Raw genomic sequence first — 26,473 nt, forward strand, 5'->3', positions numbered from 1 at the left:
AGATCTAATAGAGACCTCAACAACTGAGTTCTACAATACTATCTAGTTCTAATTGCATTAAGCAGAACATAATTTAGGTAAACCATGTAGAGTTCCATGTCTGGAACCTTCAATTTCTATTGAAGCCTAGCAATGAAGCTTCTCTCAAGAACAGCTGAATAATCTTCAGCGCTCACTGGAAGCTAACTCCAGATATGCAGAGAGTAAGTTTTACTTCAGATCATGTCTTGGTCCCTCCAGAGTGTCTCATAAGTCCTATTTCTTTTTCTCATTGTGTTGCCATCATGTCTCTAGTTAGTAACATGCCTACGCATATATACACACACACCTGCGAGTACCCTTCTCTGAACTGTTAAAGTCTCTGTAATCCAACAGAGATCTGGGATCCATAATTTCTCAGTCTGAATGTATGGTTTTTGTTCTGTTGCAAAGAGGAGAAATCAAGAGTGCCTAAAACTTGCTCATGATTCCTTTGAAATCCTTTTAGATAAAAGATTTCTCATAAAAACTCAGCAGTCAGAATGGAGCATTAGAAAAAGCGTAACAACTTAATAATATCTTGAATTTTTCTTGTTGCTTTTTTCCTTAAAAGAACATACCCATATTATTCATTGGTCATAACATTAAGGAAGGAGGAGGTAAAAAAGGCAAAAAAGGGAGAGGTAATATTAACCTTTAACAGATGGAAAAATTGAGAGTCAAGGAAGTTAAGGGTATTCCTCAAGGTCATAAGATAAGCCACAGGTGGGAACTTGATCTTATGGGCTATATGTGGTCAAAAGTCCAAAGGCAAAAGAAGGCAGAATGGTTTCCCAGACTTACTTTTTTCGTCTTTGTCGCTCCTTTAACCTGGAATGATAGATATCCACTACAGCCATCTTCAGAGCTATAAACAAACAAACACCTACATATAAATATAGCCAAGGCAAGAAGAAATCTTTTGCCCAAGCTATTCTAAACTTATAACCTCGTATTGCTCACTACTCCACATTCACTGGTCTAAAAAATCTGTCTCTTGGAAACAAAAAAATATCCTAGGATACTGAATTTCTCAATCAGTAAATTACAGTGAAATTCTTTTTCCTAAGTATATGTTTACAAGGGATTACCCTATGATAACAAATTCTGCTTTCTACTAAACATCTACTTTGACCATGCCTTGCTATGTATATTAACTTTCATATAACAGTTCAACAAGGAGTCTGAACTTTGATAAAAACATGGGCTAGAAATTACACATATCAGAGTTTCAGATTAGGAGAGAGAAATACTGAAATCTAACATGCTGGGCTATAAGCAGATGCACTATAGCCATATACAACTTCAGTCGCTGGGAAATGACCAGGAATACTTTATCCAGGCCATCCTCCCTTGGGTCTGAGATAAAAATAACAAATTCTAGCTGGATGATCTGAAGAGAGAACTGAATGCAGTATTTTTTAAACTTCAGTTATTAAAAAAAAAAAAAAGTATTGGGTATCACAGATTTGTTGTCATTCATTTCTAACAAGTTCAAAAATTTAAACAACACTGCTTCATTTTTCCTCATCACCACCCACAAACTAAAAATAATTCAATAATATCAGGTCCAAGATTTAAGGCAATGGATTTCAAACCTCTTTTTCAGGTTGCAGAACTCTCTCTCTATACGAACTCTTTCTTGATTTATACGTGTTTCTTATAGAAGCATAGATATCACAGAATGCCCAGACCCTACCGGTGTTTCCTAATACACCTGCTGTGGAATGACAAGTCCTAGAATGCTGTGCTGGGGGAGACAGGCTTTATGTAAGTCTATGGTGGAAGTGGCAGGAGGAATGGGGAGGAGACGATTTGTTTTTGACATGCACTACAACCAAATACCGGAGAAGGCAATGGCACCCCACTCCAGTACTCTTGCCTGGAAAATCCCATGGACGGAGGGGCCTGGTGGGCTACAGTCCATGGGGTCACTAGGAATCGGACACGACTGAGCGACTTCACTTTATTTTTTCACTTTTATGCATTGGAGAAGGAAATGGCAACCCACTCCAGTGTTCTTGCCTGGAGAATCCCAGGGACGGGGGAGCCTGGTGGGCTGCCATCTATGGGTCGCACAGAGTTGGACATGACTGAAGCGACTTAGCAGCAGCAGCAGCACAACCAAATACAAGTTTTAGCGTGGACTCTACGTTCCTTCTTAGGAGAAAGAGAATTAGGAAGTCAACAGTTCAAGGCAGAAAGAGAAGCAAACAGAACAAATCAGCAAATAGGTAAAGAGCTAACATACACTGAGTATTTATCATGTTCCAAGCTCTTTAGGTGCCTTATCTCATTTATCCACTGAATAACAAGATGAGTTCAGTAGGAAAGAAACTATCAGAAAATCCAGTGGGGAGGTCAGTGCTAATTTTGACAAAACAGTTCTGTAATTTTTCTAATATACTAACATATCATGTTGTTTCCTAAGATTTGTGTGGGAAAGAATTAAAACAGAAAAAAAAACTGACGAGACTGTGTTACAAAAGCCTCTATAAATAAATCCTGCTGATAAACGGTTCTGGTGCTTGATCAATTCAGTAGTGGAAGCTGAGAACAAAGGGGAGAAAGGGAACACAGGTCAACAAATGCAAGGAGAAATGGAATTCTCCCAGGGAAAAAATTTCACAGCTGAAGCTCTCTCTTGTCTTGATGAAGCACACTCGGATCACAACAACTGATTATAAGGTCTTAACTGCATGAAAAACCCAGGGAGGACACAGCACAGCAGGCAGAACAGAAATGAGAAGGAGACACTGAATGAAGGACAATCACAGGTTCACACTCTTCTTAAAAAGTGACTGGAGAGTTGAGTAGAGTAGGCACACAAAGACCCAGAGCTCCTTAAAAACCAACCAACCCAAACCACCCATAACCTCTCCACTGCTGCCAGGCCTCTGAAATCCCAGTCTGGGGGGATGACTAGTCTCCCTGTGATTACACTGGGGACTGATAACAAAGTCTCCAAATGGCTGCCTTAAAATATTACAAGAAGTGGGCAGCAGTCAGAGGCAGCTCCTTCCCACTGCAGTGTATTTCTAACACTGTTCAAAATAGCTGGCAACATGTTTCTGTTTTCCTGACAGAAGGCACTTACTGCTTTCTTGGCAGGAAAAGCAACTCAGAGGCCTTAACTCTGGGGAAACCAATCAAGCAAGCACACGAGCACAAACCTGTGAATCAGGTATTCCCCAGAATGAAGCTTCTTAAAAGTCATTCCCCTGCCCTGAAGCTTTTGGCCGAGATGGACACAATCGGGCTATGAAAAAAGGATGACTATGTGACCTCATGGTCAAAGTCAGCAACCAGGAAACCTGAAGCAAGTCGCTTCACTCCTTTGTACATTTCCCTGAAGGTAGAATGGGAAAATGACTATTTCCACTTCTCAGGAATGTGATTAAGTCATAGATCATAAAAAATGTGAAATCTAAAAAGAAAAAAAAGGTTCAAGATGGTAGATACAGTAAGTCTAGTAGTATTAAGAGCACAGATGTATTAAGCACAGTAGTATTAAGAGCTTGAGATGGCTCTGCCACTTGCAGGTTATAACTTGACCTTGATATTTCTACTCCTCAATTTCCCCATCTATAAAATGGGCATAGGAACGCCCAACCCAAAGAGCTTTGTGAGGATTAAGTGAGTTCACACGTATCAAGAACTTAAACGGTACCTGGCAAACAGAGAGTGCTGTACGTATTAATTATTATTATTTACAGCCTTTAACAGTTAGAAGATCAGAGGTCCAGCCTGGTCACTGTGCCTACACACCTACCTATTGGCAGTTTCTTTCCCTTGATGGTGATTTGGCTGCTTTGTGCTTAGGACTGTTTAGACATAAATACCATTGAGACTGAAAATTGCTGTTTGGTTGCTCTGTCGTGTCCAACTCTTGTGCGACCCCATGGACAGAGAGCCCACCGGGCTCGTCTGTCCATAGGATTTCCCAGGCAAGAATACTGGAGCAGGTTGCCATTTACTGCTCCAGGGGATCTTCCCGACCCAAGGACTGAACCCACATCTCCTGCATTGGCAGGTGGATTTTTTCCCACTGAGCCACCTGGGAGGACCAAAGGCTGACAATACGGACCAAAGAAAGAAAATCGGGGGCACGAAGGCGAACATACCCATGTCTGATCAAGAAGTTTTGCTGACATTAACTTTCCAAATAGAGGGAGAGTAAATTTCTCTGGTGTGCAACCCTGAGAAGTGCTGAGAACACAGACCCAATACAGAGAAAGGAGCTCATGACAACTCCTGCTTGCCCAGGTTACTGGCTGGCAATGATTAGAAGATGCTGTGCTAAGGCTTACCACCTGGAAAACTCTGAGAAAGACCAGTCCACAAATTTAGGAGAGATTTTCCCAATAAAAGCAGATGGGGAGCAACGTTCCCTGAGGAAAAGGGAAACGCGCTGTGTGCCACCACTGACGTCTCACAACACACTGTGACACGGGGGCACTGAGTTACGGGTCTTCTGCATCTCCCTCTCTAGACCAGTAATCTCAATAAAGTATGAGGAGGTTTCGTTTAGCGATCCCAGAACTTCCTTACTGTCTTCCTCAGACATTACTTCACAGGCAGTTATCTTTTGGGGCCCATTCTGAAAGATGTTTGGTATGGCTGGAATGTAACCATCTATTCCTCCATTGTGTCCTAGGCCTCTATAACGGACCATTTAAACCTCCTTTATTAGACAAATTCCATCAATCATAGCAAAAGTCTTGGGAAAGAAAAAGAGCTTGGTGGCATCACCCAGTCTTCTAGATGCCTGGGAACAGGATACAAAATCCAGCCAAACAATTTACTTCCTTCTAGTAGTTGTGAGTGAGGAAATATAAAAGGAATGTTATAAATGCTCAGTAATATTAAGAGTGTAATAGTATAATGAAATGGTAATAACATCAATCTGAATTATGAACCCTCTTCCATTGGAGACATTCACCCTGACTAGTCAGTGTCATCCTTCTTTGTTGGCCGTGGACACAAAGAAATAGCAAGCAGGATTCCAAGTGACTCAGAAGCAAGACCGAGGTTGAATCACTGTCCTGATCTGCAGAAAACAGGTGCCCCACTCTCTGCTCTGGGTGTGCATAAAAAGCTCCTTCTCATTTCTCCCTACTCTCCTTAGGCTCCTAGTCCCCTGCACTTGAGTGTTCTGGGAGAAACTGCTAAGCTCAAGGGCAATATGCCCCACTGGACAGTGGGGCCGTGCTGCCAGAGGAGGAATATGAGAACTCAGAGCCATCAACAAAGCACCCCTTTGATCTCCAGTCCTGCCAACCCTCTCAATGATGTTGTCACCTTTCAAAAAGCACCCATCTAAACATCTTATAGTTCAGTACTAGACACAGAGGGAAAGCGGAGGCAGAGATTATTACAGTTTTAATTGAAACTACTTATGTATAACAATAACTGAAGTTTCAGTTGTAGTTTGAATGAATTAGAATCAAGTAACTTAAAAGGCTGCAGAATCTGTAGAAAGAACACAAATAACTAAAGTATGCTAAAGGTTTGAAATGCTAACTAAAATAAAACTTGCTAATCAATTGCTTCTTTTTTATTTTTTTCCTTTTGCCCCCCTTAATTATAGAAAGGACCATAAATGCACCAGAAGAAACTGCAAATCCTACTTTCACAAAGAATGCAGAGTAAAATGAAATACCAATCATCACTATAGTTTTCTTAATAATGTTGAGGCTTAAGAATGAAGATCTTGGACTAAGGCCTAGAGATGTGATTCAGCAAGTCCTTTACATAGTTGAGACATTATTGACATTAGAGATTTTGACTTTCAGAAGTTCAGTACTTCTGAATAGCATCTAAAAAAATGATACTTATAAAACTGCTTTTTTGCATTCTGGATAAGAATGATACAAGCCAGGAAATAATACCATTTTAATTAAAGCTGGCATGTATGAGGAGAAATACTGAATGGCAATCTGCACACTACCTTCAAGGGGACACCACCATGAGGTGAGAACAGACAATAACATGAGTTACCAGGGTTGAAAAGCAGAGATTGACATGGAAGACTGAACAAGTACAATGGCTCCAGTGAACACTAAAGTAGTTTGCCTTCAAGCTTTCCTCTTTTAGTTCAATCTGCGTCACTTTGACTTTCCCTTAAAGTTGTGTGGGAGAAAAGGAGAGAAATGAAATTTTGCAAAGAAAACTGTTCAAGAAGTATGTAGAGAAAAAATTCTAAAGGTAAAATTTTTATGCAGACTCTTTCTTGGTCCCAGATCTGGTGTAACATTTACCTAGACAGCTCTTCTATGAAGGGAAGAGTAAAATTTCCCCTTCAAGGGACAGAGGACCAGTTAATGCAACCTGAAAACTCGATTTATAAATCAACAAGGAGTCTAACTTGCCCTTCCTACCTGGCATATACAGTTAAGAGAAATAACAAAGATGTTGTTTAGGAAATAGAGAATCCAAGGGATTCACCTACTACATACATCATCCTTAATTCTGGACTGAAATGAAACAGAAGATTTGGGATTATTTTAAAGACATAGTTCATTGAAAATGGAAAGAAAGGGAAAAAAAGATATTCCAATAAAAGTCTAACCAAAAGAGTCTTATTGACATTAAGCATTTACTTATAACAAAAGAGTTAGTAAATCAGGCTAATCTTAAGAATTTAGAAGTGCTAAAAATCCAACAGTTCTGAGAAAGAAGAAATTTTCAGTCTTGGTCTAAAAACTCTTGAACTTCCATTCTTTTCCCCTGCTATGGGAAATGTGGGATAACAAATTACAATGAACATTTAGTATCAGTAGTTGCTGTTGAAGTCCCAGGTTTTCACCCTGATTCCTTTTCTTTTAAGGAGGCAGTGAGGACCATTTAACCATTTACCTCAGCACAGGCTTGTCTCAATTAAAAGAAAGCTCACATAGTCCAAGGGATGGGATATTCCCAACTACCATTATATGATCAACATTCTCACCATCATCACAAATGACCTTCTCATTATGGTCAAATCCTGGCAACATGATACATTCAGCATCTTAACCACTATACTTTCAGTCCCATAAGGGGCAGGAGACTATCTTATTCATTCTTACATTCCTAGAAGCCAGCACAGTCTCATTACAGGTTGCAATCAATAGGAACACTTATTGAAATAAAATGTTACCGTGTAAAATGTCCGAGTCATCTTCGACAAAATCAATATCTCTCAAGTCCCACTCCGCATAATTGTCAAACTCCTGTTTGGGGGAAAAAAATTCCCACCTCAGATCCATCAGCTTTGAGTAATGCCTTTATAGGAGCCATGCTTTAAAAGCAAACAGCAAATATACAAACACTTGTTAAAAAGTACTGAATGGGGTACAAGGCCAGGATAACTGCTGTAAGTAACAAATCATGGGAAAAATCTGATGAGAGGCTTTCAGGCAATAGTGACAGCAAAAAAATGAGGAAGTTGTGAGTCCAGGAAGAGATATTTGGTTCTAAAAGTAGTCTGTTCATAAAATGTAAATCAAGAAAATCTCACTCTGACTAGTCCTTCAAGTATTTAGGTAAGAAAATTGTGTGCATTAATTCATCTACCTTTCTACCACCTTCTGAGGGCTCTATTTATTCCAGAATATTGGTTATACAGCTCAGTGGGTAGATTTGTTCATATTCTGTTCAATGAGTACAATCTGCAGGGATGGTGTCTATGAGGGAGCTCTACAACAGCAGCTGCCAAGAACAAAATGCTGACCTGGGTGTGGCCAGCAAAATTGTTTATAGTTTGCTAAACTTTAATTACCTCCAGGAGTGCTATAATTGTGGATGAGGTGGTAAACCAAGAGACGTGTGACTACATTCACATGGCTTTATGGCTGCAAGAACATGTAGCTTTTCCACACATTCATCATTCTTTATACACTTGTGAATATAATACAAAAGATAACAAACTACAGCCTATAGACCAAATTTAGCCCACTGCCTATTTTTGTAAATAAAGTTTTACTGGTGCACCAGCATGCTCATTTGTTTACTATTACCTATGCTGCTTTTTGCATAATTATGGCAAAGTTTAGTTCCAACAGAGAATTTATGGTCTACAAAATCTAAAATATTTACTATCTGGACCTTAATAGAAAAGTTTCCCAACCCCCTGACATAATACAACCTTGGAACCCTCTCAGTGTGGAATGAGAATCAGACTATAGAAACCCTATAGTTACTAAGGAAATGGGACTTAAGAAATAAGTTCTTGGTCTGAAGAACTTCTACCTTTCTAAAAAAAAAGTTTACAAAAGAGAAAAGGCACTCAGATGGAGAAAATGAGACTGCCTAAGGCCCTACAAATTACAGTGTTTTGAAAAGCTTTTCAGTGGTATGGAACCTATAGGTAAGAGATACGGCCTCATCCAAAACAAAAACAAGTTTCTCCTACCTCAATGAAATCTGCTCGAGCTGGCATGTATCCTGCCATGTCCCGAGAAAGCAAGGAGTCAAAGGTAGGTCGGGGAGGGTCATCTGCAGCTGAAAGAATTTTGAGTTTTTCTTAATAACTTAATAAAATACTAGCATAAAAAAAAGTAACACAAAGTTCTCATTTAGATTCTGAAATATTTTTATTTGGAGAAAGACAGTGTCTGAGAGAATAAATAAAATTCAAAAGATTTTTATAAAGGAAAGTAAAAAAGTAAAGTATTATGGAAACAAACTGATTTCTTAAAAAAGAAATTTAGGGGACTTCCCTGGTGGTCTAGTGGTTAAGACTGCATTTCCACTGCAAGGGACATGGGTTCGATTCCTGGTTGGGGAACTAAGACCCCACATGCTACAAAGAGCAGGGAAAAGAGAGAAAAAAAAAAAAAAAAAGAAACAGATTTAGGGAATCCTCTAAGTAAATATGGAAAATTCCCTCTGCTTTTTACTTCCCTAATATAAAAGAAAATCAAGGATCTTTTCTTTAGCATTATAGAACTTAAGTATTTACCCTGTCTGCTTCAGCTCCCTTCTCAGTATCAATTTACAAATCCCATCCAACTGATAGGCAAAAACCCCACTGGATTTGGAGTGAGCTAGAATTGAGTCACTAGTCCTGGGATCTTGCACAAATTACTTAACCTTTCTGAATTTCAGGTTCTTTGTGTGCAAAACCAAAGCACTTGGCTCTTTCTGTCTCACTGCATTGCCATGAGGAAGAAATGGTCTAAGCCATTTGAGAACAAAGTGCTAACATCCAAAGGGCTATCCAAACAGGAGATAGCCCTAGGTTTTGAGTTAGTCAGCTATGAAACTGTCTCCAGAAAGTATGAGGAAAAGAGGCAGGGGAAAGAAAAATAATCATATCTCATTATTTGTGCCCTGGGATTCATTCAGAAAAGATGTCCATTTATAATTCATCATGGGTTTGGTTATGTTTTGTTAGACCCATGAGTCCCTAAGTCACATGAGATTAAAAAAAAAAAAGTTTGTTATAATTGCCACAACCAAGTGCACAAAAATAACAAGCTGCTTCTTGGACTTAATACTGGGATGGTTAATTATAATGAGTTCAATACTGGACTGTCTTACTGATACAGGGAGGTACTTACAGTGAAATGGAATGGCTGTGTCAGCAGTTTTTGCCTCCTCTGCTTGCTTCAGGTTCAGCAGGGTAGAAGCAAACAGAGGGTTATTGATGAAATGCTTCATATAGTGCTTCTCACACTCCTCCTTGGTCTTGGTGCACATCTGATTGGCTACATCCTGCCTAGAGTGTGGGAAGTGAGAAAAGGAGGCAGAGTTTTCATTTATACATAATGGTCAAAGTATGGTTTGTTCTTTGCATATTTTAAGTCCCACTGATATAATGTGTGGAACTTGATACCCACAAACTGATATAATGCAGCTATTGGCAGAATAGTGAGACAAATATAAACATAGTATTGGTATAATCTGATGTTTCAAATCCTGCTATTCCATAATAGAGGTGCCAGTATCTAAAAAAGTCCTTTTCTTTCCACCAAAATAAGGAAGATTACTAGAAAATCTGTGAATTTCCTTGTGAGCTAGGCTCTATTGAAAGAATTGCTTTAATTAATAATAAGCCAGAACATTTATATTTGCATATTTTATAGTTTACAAAATACTTCATGTGAACAAACATTTCTTTACTAGAGCTCTCATGACAGACCAAGCTCTAAGCTGGAAATATGTACAACATAATTGAAATCAATGCTAGTATTAACTGTGCAGTGTATTTACTATCTCAGTTTCACAGATGAAAAAAATGAGGCCCAAAGAGGTTAACAAACTTGCTTAAAAACACAAAACACGGAAGTGTCAAAGCCACTCAATTTGTACTGACAAACCCTGACTCCTGGCACAGATGATGCAGAGGTAGAGGTGAAATCTCTCGAAGTCCCCTCTCAACCTCTCTTCCATGACACTTCACTTGTTTCGTGCCTCCTAAGGCACGTGCCTCCACTTCACTTGCCTCCTAAGGCATACTATACTCTGATTCATGTACTTCAACCAACTGTACATACATGCTGATTCCCCTACTAGACTACAAGCTTCCTGAAGACAGGATACATTGTCATAATTCTTGGCTCCAGCATCCTCACCACCAAGCTTAGTACCTTACCCACAGAGGAGAAACGATGGTCTTTGCTAAGGAAGGGGCACAAAGAAGAATAGCCCCTTTTAGACAAAAAATGAAAAACTAGGCCAAAGAAGACTAGTAAGAAAATGATCACTTTTTTTCTATCTTCTTTGATATTCCCATAGTAAACAAAATTTTATGATGCTTAACAAATATAAGCAAAATATGAATGGAACTGAAATCTATTTCTTCAAGGCCCTGGACATAAGGGAGGCAGCATGATATATTTTATCAACATCTGATAAAGAATATACTCTGGAAAGTCAGGACAAGGAAGAGCTATTTAAGGGTCCTCTGGCAACATTAATAAACTATGTGGTCATAAGAAGTCCTTTTTTAACTTCCTAAGCTTCAGATTCTTCATGAACAAAATATATTCAATAATGCCTCTGCTATCTAGTTCATAAAAAGAAATCATCAGTTTGAAAGTACTCCAAAAAGGTAAAAATGAAAGTAGCAGTATCATTATTAAGCAGTGTCACCTCATAAGGCAACTGAACGCTGTTCAATTCTGCCATGCTAGGACTAAGCAAGTACATACAAGCTAAAACCAGAAAACGCGAATAGGTAGTCTATCAAATTTGAATCTCAGGCAAGCTATGGCCATTAATCTGAAGTCTGACTCACTTAAATGACAAGGCCATCTACAGCCAAGAAAAGTTCATAAAATCAGAAAGGAAGAATAACTAATAAGAGTCTATACTTTCCCACTATTCAGAAAGGAATAATCAACCTTCCATGGTTTGATATGTCCAAAGTCGTCTTTTAAAGCTGGTCAGTTACAGACCACTAAACATCCTGTAGCCTTGTGAGGCATTTCAGCCTTGGAAAAACACGTGTAGAAGGGAAAAGGACTTGTCTCTAAGTCATGGGTCAAGAGAAAAGCAACATACGGCCCCTACCTCCTTTTTCTGAGGTTCCTCCTTTTATTTCAACAGCACTGTCTTTTTGGAGCCCGCTAGGGCAGGACAACCCCTCCTCCCAAGCTCTTACCAATTTCCAAAGCCACAGTCCATCACAGCTTCTAAAAGAGCCATTTCTTCTTGAGCAGTCCAGCTGGGATCAAGAACAGGAAAATCTGAGGTCTGAGGAAGAAAAAGTTCTGCCTAAGAACAGATAGAGAAATAGAACCCAGCACCCCCAAACGTAATGCTAGTTAAGTCCAATAGCTGTCATTCCCATGGTGTTGAGACGCCTGGAGAACGTCCTCATTAGTTGTTCACACTCCCCACCTCTAGTTCTACCATTAGGATCTCCAATAAATACTATCAACCACAAATGCCATTTAGCTCATGTAGAAATACGTTTCTTAAACTTAGCACAAAGGTAGAGATAAGTATAATAATATGTGTTCCCATTTAGTTAAGAGAGGAATACAAATGTGTATATTTCTATCTATTAAAATGCACGATTGAATCATATATTAGAACCAAAGTTACCTATTGGGGAGGGAGGGAGAAGACAGGATGGAAAGGACAAGGATAAAAGCTGGTCCTCTCTGAATATTCCTTTTTTGTAGACCTGACTTTGAAAACATAAATACTGTACACTAAGTATTAAATTTTAAAATCACAAGAATCAAAAGTAAAATGTAACAAATTAACCTATGGATTAATTTTAAGGCATACTCACACAGAAAGAAGCAATCCCAGGTGACTTTATTTTTTTATTTTTTTTTCCAGGTGACTTTAAAACACAATAATTTGACTATATATTTATCGTAGAATATACTTTAAAAAGTAAAACAAACTGCCAAAAAAACCAAGTAGTGATTGACAACTACTGTTTTCAAATAGTGTTGGTAGAGTTATTCTGAGATTATTCTATGTTGATGCAGTGTGGGATAAAGCTGTCAAGTAACCGTACTGGTGTCACTGGACAGTGGGATTTGGGGCTTGGGGGAAAAAAAAGATAGGTGATCTATGAGGTTATGTAAAACCATGTGGTCTTGTATTTGAAATGGAAGTTTTAGTATGAACTCATAATGTATTTTGTCTTAAAAGAAAAATTTCCAACACAGAGCACAACTAGCGATTACCAGTATGTATGTGGGGAGTAAAATATAGGGGTGAAGGAGTGGGAGGTACAAACTATTGGGTGTAAGACAGACTACAAAGATGTATTGTACAACACAAGGAACACAGCCAATGTTTTGTAATAACTGTAAATCAAGTGTAACCTTTAAAAACTGTGTAGGAAATTAAAAAAAAAAAAAAAAAAAAAAAAAACCTGTCCTAACACTGTTCAATGAAAAGATCTAGAAAAAATGACTAATCCAACAACAATGAATACTTCCAGTGCCCTGTGTGCGGTCTCTAAGTACAATTTTCCACTAAAGGAATCAGGGCTGTTTCAAGACTCATTTTAGTTTTGGGGAGGAAATGTACAAGATGAGACTGGAAAATTTTGTTATACTGGAAAGCAAAGAAACTCTCAAAGAATATAAGGGTTATGTCAAAAGGATTCAGAGGTCAACTTGTAGAGGTTCCCACCAACTAAAAATTTTGAACATTTTGAACATTAAAAAGAACAACAATTGCAAAGGTTTAAAACATGCCAAACATTCTCAATGTCTAGAGGATGCCAGAGAAGGAACTCATATATTCAAAACTAGTAACAAAGGGAAATAATTTATCCTGCCTTTCTGTACAAACTTTACCTCAGTGGGATGTTTCTTTTTATAGAATTATTTTAACCCCTAAATTAAAAAGAAGTGATAGAATTAAAAGAGAACTTATGTATTTTGCAATCCTAGAAGAACAAATCTAGACAATGATCGTGAATGAATCTGATATAGCCAATATATGTTACTACTAATTTGTGGGAAACACAGAAGTCAGAGAACATGTTAATCGGCAAAATCTAGACTGCGTGAACATCCATAAGACAAACAACGCAGGTTTTTAAACAATCAAACTATATGAAACAAGAAAAAGAGTGAGGGAGGGGTAGGAAGGACAGGAAGAACCCATAGGATAAATATATAAGGTAACCAACCTAGAATAGTTAAAAAACAAAACAAAACAAAACAAATGTCACACAAGAGCCTGGGCTTCCCTGGTGGCTCAGCAGGTGAAGAATCTGTCTACAATGCAGGAGACACACAGGAGACATGGGTTTAATCCCTGGGTGGGGAAGACCCCCTGGAGAAAATGGCAACCCACTCCAGTATTCTTGTCTGGGAAATCCCATGGACAGAGGAGCCTGGCAGGCTATAGTCCATGGGGTTGCAAAGAGTTGGACACTTCCTGAGTACTTCCTAGCACACACGCATGCACACACACGAGATCTTTAGGAATTCTCCTAGTGGTCCAGTGGCTAGGATTCTGCTCTCAACATAGGGGGTGCAATTTCAAACTCTGGTCAAGGAGCTGGCATGCTGCAACCAAGAGTTCGCATGCTGCAACGACGAGAGAAGATCCCCACAACTAAGACCCGGCAGGGCCAAATAAATAAATAGAAGAGCGATCCTTCAATCACACAGGTGTTTAGAAATTGTTCTATCTTCTGTTAATGACACACACACATAAAAAACCCTCTGTGGTCTGTCAAATTATATTACTAATAAGCAATACATTTTATCTGAGCACCTACTAGGAATATGCCTCACGTGAGGTACTATGAGATCCAAATGAGAAATTTCAGAGCTTGTATCTGTATTAAATTCAAAATAATCACTCAATCTGGAAAGTATCATAAATACAGGCAAATACAACAACTCATAGTTGAAAAGCCTGTATTTCTGAAAGTGTATTTTCTAATATTAATTAGCCCTCACCAACTTTACTATAAGATAAACCAGAAAGACTTTCTACACCAAAGCAAAATGGGCATAAAAGGCAGTTTTTCTTAAAGTTGAATCAATGTTTCTCAATTTCTGAACCCAATCTTGGCCCTGCTGCTGCTAAGTCACTTCAGTCGTGTCTGACTCTGTGTGACCCCATAGACGGCAGCCCACCAGGCTCCCCCGTCCCTGGGATTCTCCAGGCAAGAACACTGGAGTGGGTTGCCATTTCCTTCTCCAATGCATGGAAGTGAAAAGTGAAAGTCAAGTCGCTCAGTTGTGCCCGACTCTTAGCAACCCCATGGACTGCAGCCTACCAGGCTCCTCCGTCTATGGGATTTTCCAGGCAAGAGTACTGGAGTGGGTTGCCATTGCCTTCTCCGAATCTTGGCCCTACTGAACAAGAATCTCTAATAGCAAGGTCTAGGAATCTTTAATATTAAGAAGCTCCCAGGTGATTCTTATGCACTAAAGTTTAAGAATCACTGGTATAAAGGGTGTGGCAAAAAGAGGTGCCTTGACTTGTTCAAGGTTCTAAGAATTATAAGACAAAAATAGGCAAAGAGCTCAGAAATCTTGATTAATGCACCACCCACCACAGCATGAGTAACTTCCAAAAATACAGCACTGTGAGATGGCAAAAGTACTGAAAACCATTTAAAGTTTTCTGAGGCTTCATATGGAAAAAAAAAAAAATCAAGGTTTTAGTGGTTTCATGTATAGAAAACCAAAATTTGGTCATCATTCCTATGGAAGGAGATTCATCTTTTCCTTATCTGGGAGCAAAGATTAGAAGAATTAAAAAAAGATCATTCGTAATCTCCAAAAGCACTATAAAATAAAGAACAGAATTCTGAAAAGTGTTTGAATGGGTGTAGAATAGGTGAGAAAAGAATGATGTAATCTGAAGAGTTAGATGGACTTGGAGAGAAACTTCGTGCCATCAGCATTAGGCAGAAGGCATGGTGCCCAGAACAGTTAAAGCGAGTTCATGGTCAGTCTTCCTGCAGAGGATAATCTCAATCTACTTAAAGTACATTAAATCACAATTCAAATAAATAAATATGTATTCTGCTTCTTAGCATTCTTGTGTGAATTTGGGATGAATAAAGCTAACTTTTGAAGATGGGATAACCTTAGTGAAATGAACTCAGAGCCACAGCTACTCTGACCACACTCTTCCTCCAATCCTGTATTCACTTTGCAATTAACAAAAGAGAAACAAAAGGGAAAAAAATTCTTATTTCATATATTCCATATCATATGTTGTCAGAGAAATGCAAGTTAAAATGAGACAGCACCATGTATCTATCAGAATGGCCAAAACCCAGAACACTGACAACACCAAATGCTGGCAAGGGTGTGGAGCAACAGGAACTCTCTTCCACCGCTGGTGGGAACACAAGATGGCACAGCCACTTTGGGCAGTTTGATGGTTTCTTACAAAACGAAACATACCCTTACCATATGATCCAGCAACCATGTTTCTTGGTATTTACCCAAAGGAACTGAAAACTTAGGTCTGAAGAAAAACCTGTACGTGGATATCTATCGTTGCTTTATTCTTAATTGTCAAAACTTGGAAGCAACCAAGATATCCTTCAGTAGGTGGATGAATAAATAAACTGTGGTACATCTAGACAACAGACTATTATTCAGGGCTAAAAAATAAACAAGCTATCAAGCCATGAAAAGACATGCAGGGAACTTATATACACATTCCTTAGTGAAAGAAGCCAATCTGAAGAGGGTACTCTCTATACAATCCCAACTCTATGACATTTTGGAAAAGGCAAAACCATGGAGGTCACCAAAAGATCCATGGTTGCCAGGAGTTAGGGGGAGGGGAGGATGAAGAGGCAGAACACAGAAGACTTTTAGGACCGTGAAACTACTCTGTATGATACTATAATGGTAGATGCATGTTGTTGTGTATTTCCACAAATCTATAGAATGTGTTAACACGCAGAGTGAACCCTAATCTAAACTATGGACTTTGGGTGATAATGAGGGTCAATGTAGGTTCCTCAGTGATAATTTATGTGCAATTCTGCTGGGGGATGCTGATAATAGGGGAGGCAATGCATTTGTGGGGGCAGAGGATACATGTGAAATTTATGTACTTTGTACTCGATTTTGCTGTGAACTTATAACTGATCTAAAAATCAAAGCCTGATATTAAAAAATATACTCCAAACCTTACAATTAGTGAAGAAAATACTTAGAAGACTGAAGGTGTTTAGAGAGAGGTAGGGGAAGGCCAGACAGTTGGCTGCCAAGAACTCTTACCAAGGAGCATTTCTTGAACTAATTCATTATAGACCAGGACCTGACTCAGCATTACAGGCCCAGAAATTCACTCAAGGCTTCACACATAAGACTTGGAGATGCTGAGTTCCCCTTTTCAAACTTCTAAAAGACAGAAATAGACATACTACAGCACTGTGGTAGACAGAATTCTAAAGATGCCCTCCACTCCCCAAAGTTTCTTGTCCCCTGATTAGTCAAACACTAACTAAATATTCTTGTGAAGGGACTATGCTGACCAGGTACTAATTAACTGACTGTAAAATAGGGCGATTATGCAGGTAAATCCACTGTAATCACATAGGCCTTAAGAGAGAAAGAGGAGTCAGAGAGATCCAGCACAGGAGTCATGAACCAGGAGAGGTCAGAGAGGCCAAGTATTTCATCAATAACCTTCAAGACCTCCCTGCTGTTGGTGGCTTTGAATATGGACAAAGCGGGTCAGGAACCTCTAGAGGCTGAGAGCAAGTCCCAGCCAACAATCAAGAAGGAAACAGTATCATCACTCCTACAACCTCCAGGCAGTGAATTCTGTCAACAACTTGAATGGGAAGGGACTGAAAGTGGATTCTCCCCTAGGGTCTCCAGATAAAAATCCAGACAGACCAACACTTTCATTTCAGCCTTATGGAATCTGGAGCAAACCAATTAACATAATTGGTCTTCTGACCAACAGAACTGAGATAATAAATTCCTATTGTCTTAAGCTGCCTCATTTTTGATAAGTTGTTATGGCAGCAAGAGAAAACTACACAAGTATCAATCGATTAATCCATGATGTGAGACTACTGTCAAGAAGATGTCCAACCAGCATTCCTTCAAGAAAAACCAACAAAGGAGGCCAAATGTAAGAAAACTACTTGGTGAACCAGGCGATAGGCTCTGATAACAGACAAAGGTATTGTATACACGCCTGCCAAGCATACCAGATCTTTACTTTGGCTTAGTAAAGTGCCCACTCCTCTGGCTAGATATTGGAATGCATGCTGTCACTTCAGTCGTGTCTGACTCTGTGCGACTCTGCCAGCTGTCCATGGGATTCTCCAGGCAGGAATACCGGAGTGGGTTCCCATTTCCTTCTCCAAGATATTGGAAGGACACTACTAATATCCATCCATCTCTCGTTCCTTCTTTACAGGTGTCAAAAAAATCAAATTATAGTCAAGTCTTACTCTGGTCTATGAGTCAATCTATCTCTTCAAAGTGAGTTTACATATTTCTATATCATTCACCCTATATTCATTTTACAACTTAACTCTCCAAGGGTAACCAATTTCTCCAAGGCCGAGAAGGTGGAGTGCCAGACATAAATCTCACCACTGCCCACATGAACCACATAAAAATACCATTAGCCAAACACAGTAACAATACATTTACTGTTTATAAATGAACCTAGAAAGCAGCACACCTCTGACCCTTACATAGTACATCTCAAAGAATACTTCCTTTAAATTCCTTCTAAATTAAACCAAAAATCTGAGTATATAAAATGATTTTCAGACTTGAATGCTTTAGTAGATCCATAAAATCCTAAAAAGCTTATTGGGCAATGATTACCTAATTCAGACATGGGGGAAAGAAAAGGGAGATACTTGCAGATGAAGAAAGACTAATATCCAGTATAAAATCTGAAAATGAAGGGAAATTCCTACAACTTCATTACCATTATTTCATAAGTATGATCACTTTGATGTTTCTTGTACTCAAATCCTCGTGTGAAACACTGAAAAAGAAAGGAAAATTAAGTTACCAAAAAGTTACATTTTGAAATGCTTTCTTAAAGGATAGAAGATGACTTGGGGGTATTTTACTCTTGAATGAGTTTTTAAGAATTCATTTACTCTTGTTTGCAGCCACAACTCAAAGGTTAGGTTCGTGATCACAGCTTTTCAATGGCCCTCATAGAGAAAAAACAACAATCTGGGAAAAAAGACTTATTCCTAGGACAACTCCTCCTTTTAGAAAAGCATAAGCCCTGGAAGCAGACTGTCTAAAATTGAATCGTTGCTCTTAGTGTATTTCAGCAATTCTAAGATACATTTTGTCATATTTTCAAACTCTGAAATGTGGATTCGTCTTATAATAAAAAGTATATTACAACTTCCATCAGCCATTTTTACACTTTAACATCTCTGAAATTGGGATGTTTCTTTTAATCAATAGCATTCTGGATCTGATAAAATATGGTATTTGCTGTGTGACCTTGAAGCAACTATTTAACCTCTCTTTGGCCAAGTTTCCTCTGTAAAATAGGAGTACTAATCATTACTACTTCCTAGGGCTGCAGTGATGACTTAAAAGTTAATTCATGCAAAGTACTCAAAATAGAGCCTGGCACAGAGTAAGCACTTATCAGTTCTGCTATTACTATCATCATCGACAGAACACTTTGTTCCTTTGTCACCTGCCCAAACATCACTCTTCAATAAGATAAAAAACAGTGTCACAGGAGGTATCAAAAGGAATAATCCTCCAATTCTGTTTCCTGTAGTCCCAATACTTGAAATCTACTGGCAAAAACAGCATTAGGTTGATACAGGAGGAAGTGGAATATTCAACAGACTATCTCATCCATCTTGCTCTCTTCTCCAATTTTTCACTGGTAAAATGTATAATTAAAGACTGACTAGAAAAAATAGATTTAACTACGTACAGTCCTGAGCAACTGACAGTCATCACTGAATTTACTATGCCTATAAAACTAGTCAAGCCTCCCCTTAATGAGTTACCTGTAAGCAGAGGAAAAAAGGAGGTGGACCACATTCTGCACACTTGATATAAGGCTCCATGAGGTAAGAGGAGCAGCCTCGGCAAGGTGGCTTATCAGAGGGATCATCTAGAACATAAAGAAAAATTACTAGCTTTAAAACACTGTATGACTATCTTCAGCACCAGAAGCTAGAAATCTGCAAAAGCTTACACAAGGTAATACATTGTGCTGAAAAGTTCATGGAGATAAGATGAGCTCATTCCAAATAGGAAAACACAAAAATGATGCTCCTTGTTATTTCAGGGCAGCTTTGTTCATTCCTACAGTACCTACTATTTCAAGCATTTAAGTAGATATGGCACCTGCAGAGAAACAAACACAAGTTTTAACTGGAAGTCTCATAATGCCCACAATTTATTTTCCCATGGGAAAATAATGTCACATACCTACCTAACACATATACAGTTACAGATAAAGCCCATCTGACAAAATGTTAATAACTGCTGTATCTGGGTAATGGGCTACAAGTAATCACTGTACTGTTGTTTCAAATTCTTTACAAGTTTGAAATTTTTCATAACAAAAAGTTGGGAGCAAAAACTCTTTAACTATACACCTTGGGATGTACTAATTTATACCTGAGTTGGGAGTTAAACCTAGGACAGCTCCCTCCCCTTCTCCCATAGTAAGCAGAGAACAGAGCAGACCTTCCTCCAGTTCCAATGACAGTACTATCTCTGAAATACCAAGGCAAGGAGTACAACCCAAACTCTAAGGTCTAAAGTTATAAAAATGCATACATGTGTGTCCCTGGCTGCCCCAAACTGCCACTCTCGAGTCAGGGCAACACAGCAGAGTTGTTCTCTGTGATCCACAGGAATCTAAGAACACAGGCTTGAAGGTAGAGAAGGGATTTAATCTGTTTGGCCTGAGGCAGACATTTCTCACATTCTCTAATAGAATGCTTCTTCCTAAAATCCAAGAAACACTCTTCAAGGCACCTTTCCCTCCTTTAAGTGGTGATTATTATTCTTTTTTTCCTAAATGAAGACCTGTAGAAAGGTGACAGGAAAGAAAGGTAATCTTTCTGGCCATAGCTTCAAAGTAAATATCTGGAACAGAAACTATCCCATTTCTCCCATTTAAAACAAAAATGATTTTATATTAAACGTCAATTTTTATCAAATTACCTTCTTTCTCACATCCTTTTAATGATAAGTTTTTCTTTCCTCAAACTTTCTTCAACGATAACAACAAAAAAATTGACCAATGACTGACCTAGTTTTTAAACTTTTATGTCAAGAATTGTTTTACAAAAAATAATCCAACTTATAGTTTTAAAGATTTTAGACAATAAAAGACTGTTACCCTCTATTAACATGCTGATTTCCAGCCCTTCTTCCTTGTATGTGTGTGTATATATTTAACAAACGTGGGATACCACACATGATGTTTTATAGCCTGTTTTTTTTCCACTTGACAATATATACTCAACATCCATCATGACAGCACACACAAAGCTCCCCCATTCTTTTTAATGGATGAATAATATTCCAGTATATCAATTTCCTAACCTAGTGGTTTTCAGCTGCCTCCTAGGAAAGCACTGTGTAAATCTGAGGAGAGGCCTTCCTGTTGCCATGACGACTAGGGAGCACTACTGCACTCAGCAGCAGGGACCAGGGATGCTAGACATCCTACAGCACTCAAGACATTACTACACACCACAGAACTGGCCTGTCCACTGCACAACTTTCAAATGTCCCACCAGATGTTCAAGTAGGTGAAAACTTATTCATAATTACATGACCTGAAACCTAATTACACATAAGACAAAATGTTCCTGATAGAATCTAATATGTGTTGAATTTTCCAGGAAGGCAGCTGCATTACTTCAAGAGGAGATTTTATCTTGTTTTGTTCAGAATTTTACTAAGACTTAAGTTGTGGTATTTCTGAATCACCAATGCAACACGCATGAATCACTGTGCATTTGTAGTTGTAATATGCACAGTGATTCAGCATATGAATACAAGCATCTGACTACTAAGGCATTATGTGTTCCACTGTAATGACTAAACACATGCAGATAGGTATTATTTTGTTATAAATTACATTATTATATATTACTTCTTTTATTTATCCTTTATAGTATAGTTAGGGTATTATTTTTATTTCTTTGAAATCATGGGCATAGATATGTTATCTATGCATTTCATTTCCAAATAGTAAAAGAGGCTTTAAAAACATAAAAATCAAACACTGAGTCTCATAATATTGAGAACCACTAGTCTAACCAGTTCCCTGCTGCTGGGCATTTATGTTGTTTCCAATTTTTCACTATTATAAAAAATGCTGAAGTCAATGTTCCTGTATGTTAGGTTGGTGCAAAAGTAGCTACAGTTTTGCACTATTGAACCTTGCCATTTGATATTGGAATAATTCTTAAATGTGGTTACGTTATACAACATTTTAATGCACATTTCTTGCTTTATGTTTTTTTGCTAATGACTTAATACTTGCTATTTATTTTATATTTATTTTAGACTATAGAAATAATAGACAAAAAAGCAAATTCAAGTGATTTTTTTATTCAAGTTCAAAATGGTTCATAAAGCAGCAGAGACAATGCACAACATCAACAACACATTTGGCCCAGGAAGTGCTAGTGAACATACAGTGCAGTGGTGGTTCAGGAAGTTCTGCAAAGGAAACAAGAGGCTTGAGATGAGGAGCACAGTGGCTGGCTATCGGAAGCCAACAACCAATTGCGAGCCATCATTGAAGTTGATGATGGCTATACAAGAAGCTGTATACAACTATACAAGAAGCTGTATACAACTATACAAGAAGCTGCTGAAGAACTCAATGTCGACCACTCTACGGTTGCTCGGCATTTGAAGCAAATTGGAAAGGTGAAAAAGCTTGATAATGTGTGCCTCATGAACTGACTGAAATAAAAAAAAATCATCATTTTGAAGTTATCGTCTTCTGCTGGGAGCCCGTGGCAAAGGTCATGAAGGAGGAGGCTCGGCATACGCAAAGGCCGGATCGAGCCTCAGGAGTCCCCCTGGATATTCTCGAGCATCTGCCCCCAAAAACTAGAGTCTGCCTACTTTACTGCTTTGTGCTCTCACCTCTGACTTTACTGGGGGCTGTCCCCCACCACCATCTCTCTCTCTCTGATAAAGAGTTAACTTACAGCTCCAGTTAATAAAGTTCCTGGGCATTAGGAGTGTTTAAATCCAAACCCCTCAGGTAGCTCTGACAAGTTTACGGGGACTCCTACAGCTATGCATACGATTGTTTACAGTCTCCCAGCCTCGAGAGGCAACGGAAGCTTAACATATTCAAATAGCTTAGAGCCTCTCGGAGAGATAGAAACTGTCAGAATAAAACTAGTAAAAGATTTCATTGATGAGCCAATGCTTGCTGCCAAGTTTCCACACCCCCTGTATTGTATCCTTGAATGTGTATTAATTAATATACTTGGTATGTAGAAAAAATAAGTAGTGGCCTTGGCGCTAGCAACTTTAGACCCTTAAGGTAATAAATTCTTTCCCTTGTTGTAAACCCACTGCACCTCTGCCCTATAGGAATGCAACTTTATCTAACACCTTCGGAGGATGCTGCCAAACTTTAAAATAATTACTCTTAAAGAAAATAAGTCTTATGGTTGACAAATCTTTATCAGAGTCATAAAATGTTAATAGGCCTTCTGGCCAGAAAATGATGTAAATCACCTAAACCATTTGTATACGATAAATTTGCAGGAAAGAAACCCTGGTTTTGATAAGAATCAAAGACTGCTTACTTTGCATGATTTCACACTCCTTATTATCCTCTATGTACAACTTAGGGTATAAAAGCCCCTGTTGAAAATAAAGCTATGGGCCTTGCTCACCGAAGCTTGGTCTCCCCATGTCATTCTTTCTCTTCAACCTCTGGCTGAAGTTTCCATCTGGAGCGCAGAGGTCCTCTACGACCATTTATTTGCCTGGGCTTCTAAGACCCACTCGAGAAGGTGCCTAAGGTGGGGCACCTTCCGCTATTTGAGAGGGCACCTTTGGCCTCCGTGGTCAGAGCTAACCTGATGTCACAGGTTATATTTATTTTCCGCGTAAACCAAGCTACTCAGCCTCTTTTCTCTGCTGAATTTTCCTACTGAGCTATCCTCATTCTATTACTCTTTATATCTCTGAAGAATATTTAAATAAAGCCAGTGTAATCGCCGATACCGTCTCCCCTTCGAACTCCCTGGATCAGCCGGGGCTGGACCTCGGCAGTCTTCTCTTATTCTACACAACAATGAACCATTTCTTGATTAGACTATGACATGCAACAAAAAGTGGATTGTATACGACAACCAATAACAACCAGTTCAGTGGCTGGACCAAGAAGCAGCTCCAAAGCACTTCCCAAAGCCAAACTCCCACCCAAAAAAGGTCATGGTCACTGTTTGGTGGTCTGCTGCCAGTCTGATCTACTACAGCTTTCTGAATCTCAGCAAAACCATTACATCTAAGAAGTATGCTCAGTTTACCGATGAAACGCACCAGAAACTAAAATGCCTGGTACTGGTCAACAGAAAGGACCCAATTCTTCTTCATGACAATGCCTGACTGCACGTTGCACAACCAAGGCTTCAAAGGTTGGACGAATTGGGCTACGAAGTTTTGCCTCATCTGCCATATTCACCTGACCTCCTGCCAACTGACTACCACTTCTTCAAGAATCTTGATAACTTTTTGCAGGGAAAATGTTTTCATAACCAGCAGGAGGCAGAAAATGCTTTCCAAGAGTTTGTTGAATCCCAAAACATGGATTTTTACATTGTAAGAATAAACTTCTTTCTTGTTGGCAAAAATATGTTGATTGCAATGTTTCCTATTCTGATTAATAAAGATAACTTTGAGCCTAGCTATAATGATTTAAAATTCACAGTCCAAAACTGCAATTATGTTTGCACCAACCTAGTATATAACATTTCACATTTTGTTCCTCAGGATTTCTATTTTCCTACAGCTACAACTGTTAAGTATGTAGAAGGTTTCTGATATATACAGACAAACTATCCCTCACAAAGGATCCAGAACTTTTCTGTAACCTAGGAGGAAGGAAAGACTTTTTTTAAACAATCATTCAAAATCCAGAGGCAATAAAAGAGTAATAAATTTGACTACATAGACAAAATAAACAAAAATCTTTTTGGCAAAAAAAAAAATCATAATATAGAAAGCAAATAAACTAGAAGAAAATACTTGTAAACATATCATAGACAAAGGGCTAACACCCTTAACATAGAATGAACCTTTAAAAACTGAGAGAAAGGAACTTCCCGGGTGGCACAGTTGATAAGAATCTGCCTGCCAACGCAGAGGTCATGGGTTTGATCCCTAGGCCAGGAAGATTCCATGTGCCACAACTACTGGGCCCACTACTGGAAACCCATGTACTTCCAGAGCCTGTGCTCTGCAACAAAAGAACCACGGCAATGAGAAGTCTGCACACCACAACAAAGAGTAGCCTCCACCTGCTACAACTAGAGAAAGCCTAAGAAAAGCAACAAAGACCCAGCTCAGACAAAATAATTAATTAAAAAAAAAAAAAACTGAGAAGGAAAAAAAAAGAACCAAAAATCCTATTGTGAAAGTCATGAAGACTTAATTAAGAAAGATGAATATGAACCTTAAACATGAAAAGACATTCAACTTCACTCACAATAAGAGCAATCTACAGAAAGTTCTCACCCATCAGACTGGCAAAAATTCAAAAGCTTGATAATATAGTTTCTCAACAAGCTGTGGGGAAATAGGCATCTTCATATATTGCCTATGGAGATGCAAAAAGGCACAACTCCTTTATCAGGGAATTTAGCAGTATCTAAATATCCATTTATCTTTGAACACAAGAATTCCACTTCTAAAAATTTACCTGAATATACACCCCCAACAACACAAGGTTATGCATTAGAATATTAATTGTAACTGCAAAAAACTATTTTGATGTCCAAGCACTGGACAGAAGTTGATCCAACTATAGTATATCCACATAATGGAGTAGTATATGTAACTATTAAAAAAAAACTCCATAAAGTAATATAGTATTTCCAGGAGATACTATTAAACGGGGAAGGAAAAAAAAAGGTGCAAAGATACATAGTATGTTATCTTTACAGTAAGAAATTAGGAAAAACAAAAATATATTCATTTCATGAACCCCAATGCTCACTGAAGCACTAGTTACAACAGACAGCACAGAAGCAACCCAGATGTCCATGGACAGATAAATGGATAAAGAAGTTGTGGTACATATATACAATGGAATATTACTCGGCCATAAAAAGGAACAAATTTGAGTCAGTTCTAGTGAGGCAGATGAAACTAAGAGCCTATTACAAACAGTGAAGTCAGTCATAAACGGAAAAACAAATATTGTGTATTAATGCATATACATGAAATCTAGAAAAATGGTACCAATGAACCTATTTGCAGAGTAAGAATAGAGACTCAGACATAGACAACAGACTTATGGATGCAGGAGAGGGTGGGATGAATTGAGAATGTAGCACTGAAATATATACATTACCATATGTAAAACAGATAGCTAATGGGAAGTTGCTATACAACACAGCGAGCTCAAACTGGTGCTCTGTGACAACCTAGAGGGGGGTGTGATGGGGTGGGAGGAAGGTTTAAGAGGGAGGGGACATATGTATACCTATGGCTGATTCATGCTGATGTATGGCAGAAACCAACGCTACATTGTAAAGCAATTAGCTTCCAATTAAAAATAAATAAATTAAAAAAAATATATATATACATGCCTATTTGTCTTTGTGAAAAGAAATAAAGGACAGATAAACTAGAAAACAGTGAAGCTGGAAACTTATGAAGGGCTGAATGAGGAAATGGAATGGAGTGGAAGAGACATAAGGAGTAAAAATTATGTATATGTATAAAAAATCTCCATAGTTTTGACTTTTGGAAATATATTTATGTTCTACAAATTAAAAAATAAAATCAGTAAATATGGAAAGGAAAAACTGAAAGCAGAACGA

The 26,473-nt window shown here is 38.4% G+C and overlaps 1 protein-coding gene across 4 annotated transcripts in view; it reads right to left on the minus strand.

Moving 5' to 3' along the window:
• TADA2A (transcriptional adaptor 2A) overlaps positions 1 to 26,473 on the minus strand; it is a 46,239-nt gene that overhangs the window by 14,086 nt on the left and 5,680 nt on the right. For 3 of the 4 annotated variants that reach the window (XM_055577354.1, XM_055577355.1, XM_055577356.1), the window contains exons 3-9: positions 19,433 to 19,539; positions 18,367 to 18,426; positions 11,606 to 11,697; positions 9,561 to 9,718; positions 8,411 to 8,499; positions 7,157 to 7,229; positions 823 to 886 (exon numbers count right to left, since the gene is read on the minus strand). In XM_055577354.1, coding sequence (XP_055433329.1) covers positions 823 to 886; positions 7,157 to 7,229; positions 8,411 to 8,499; positions 9,561 to 9,718; positions 11,606 to 11,697; positions 18,367 to 18,426; positions 19,433 to 19,539 — 643 coding nt within the window. Of the gene's footprint in view, positions 1 to 822; positions 887 to 7,156; positions 7,230 to 8,410; positions 8,500 to 9,560; positions 9,719 to 11,605; positions 11,698 to 18,366; positions 18,427 to 19,432; positions 19,540 to 19,623; positions 19,776 to 26,473 lie in introns of all 4 variants that reach the window. The other variant, XM_055577353.1, reaches the window with a different exon arrangement.

The sequence above is a fragment of the Bubalus kerabau genome, chromosome 4 (assembly GCF_029407905.1).
Source record: "Bubalus kerabau isolate K-KA32 ecotype Philippines breed swamp buffalo chromosome 4, PCC_UOA_SB_1v2, whole genome shotgun sequence".
Classification (NCBI taxonomy): domain Eukaryota; kingdom Metazoa; phylum Chordata; class Mammalia; order Artiodactyla; family Bovidae; genus Bubalus; species Bubalus kerabau.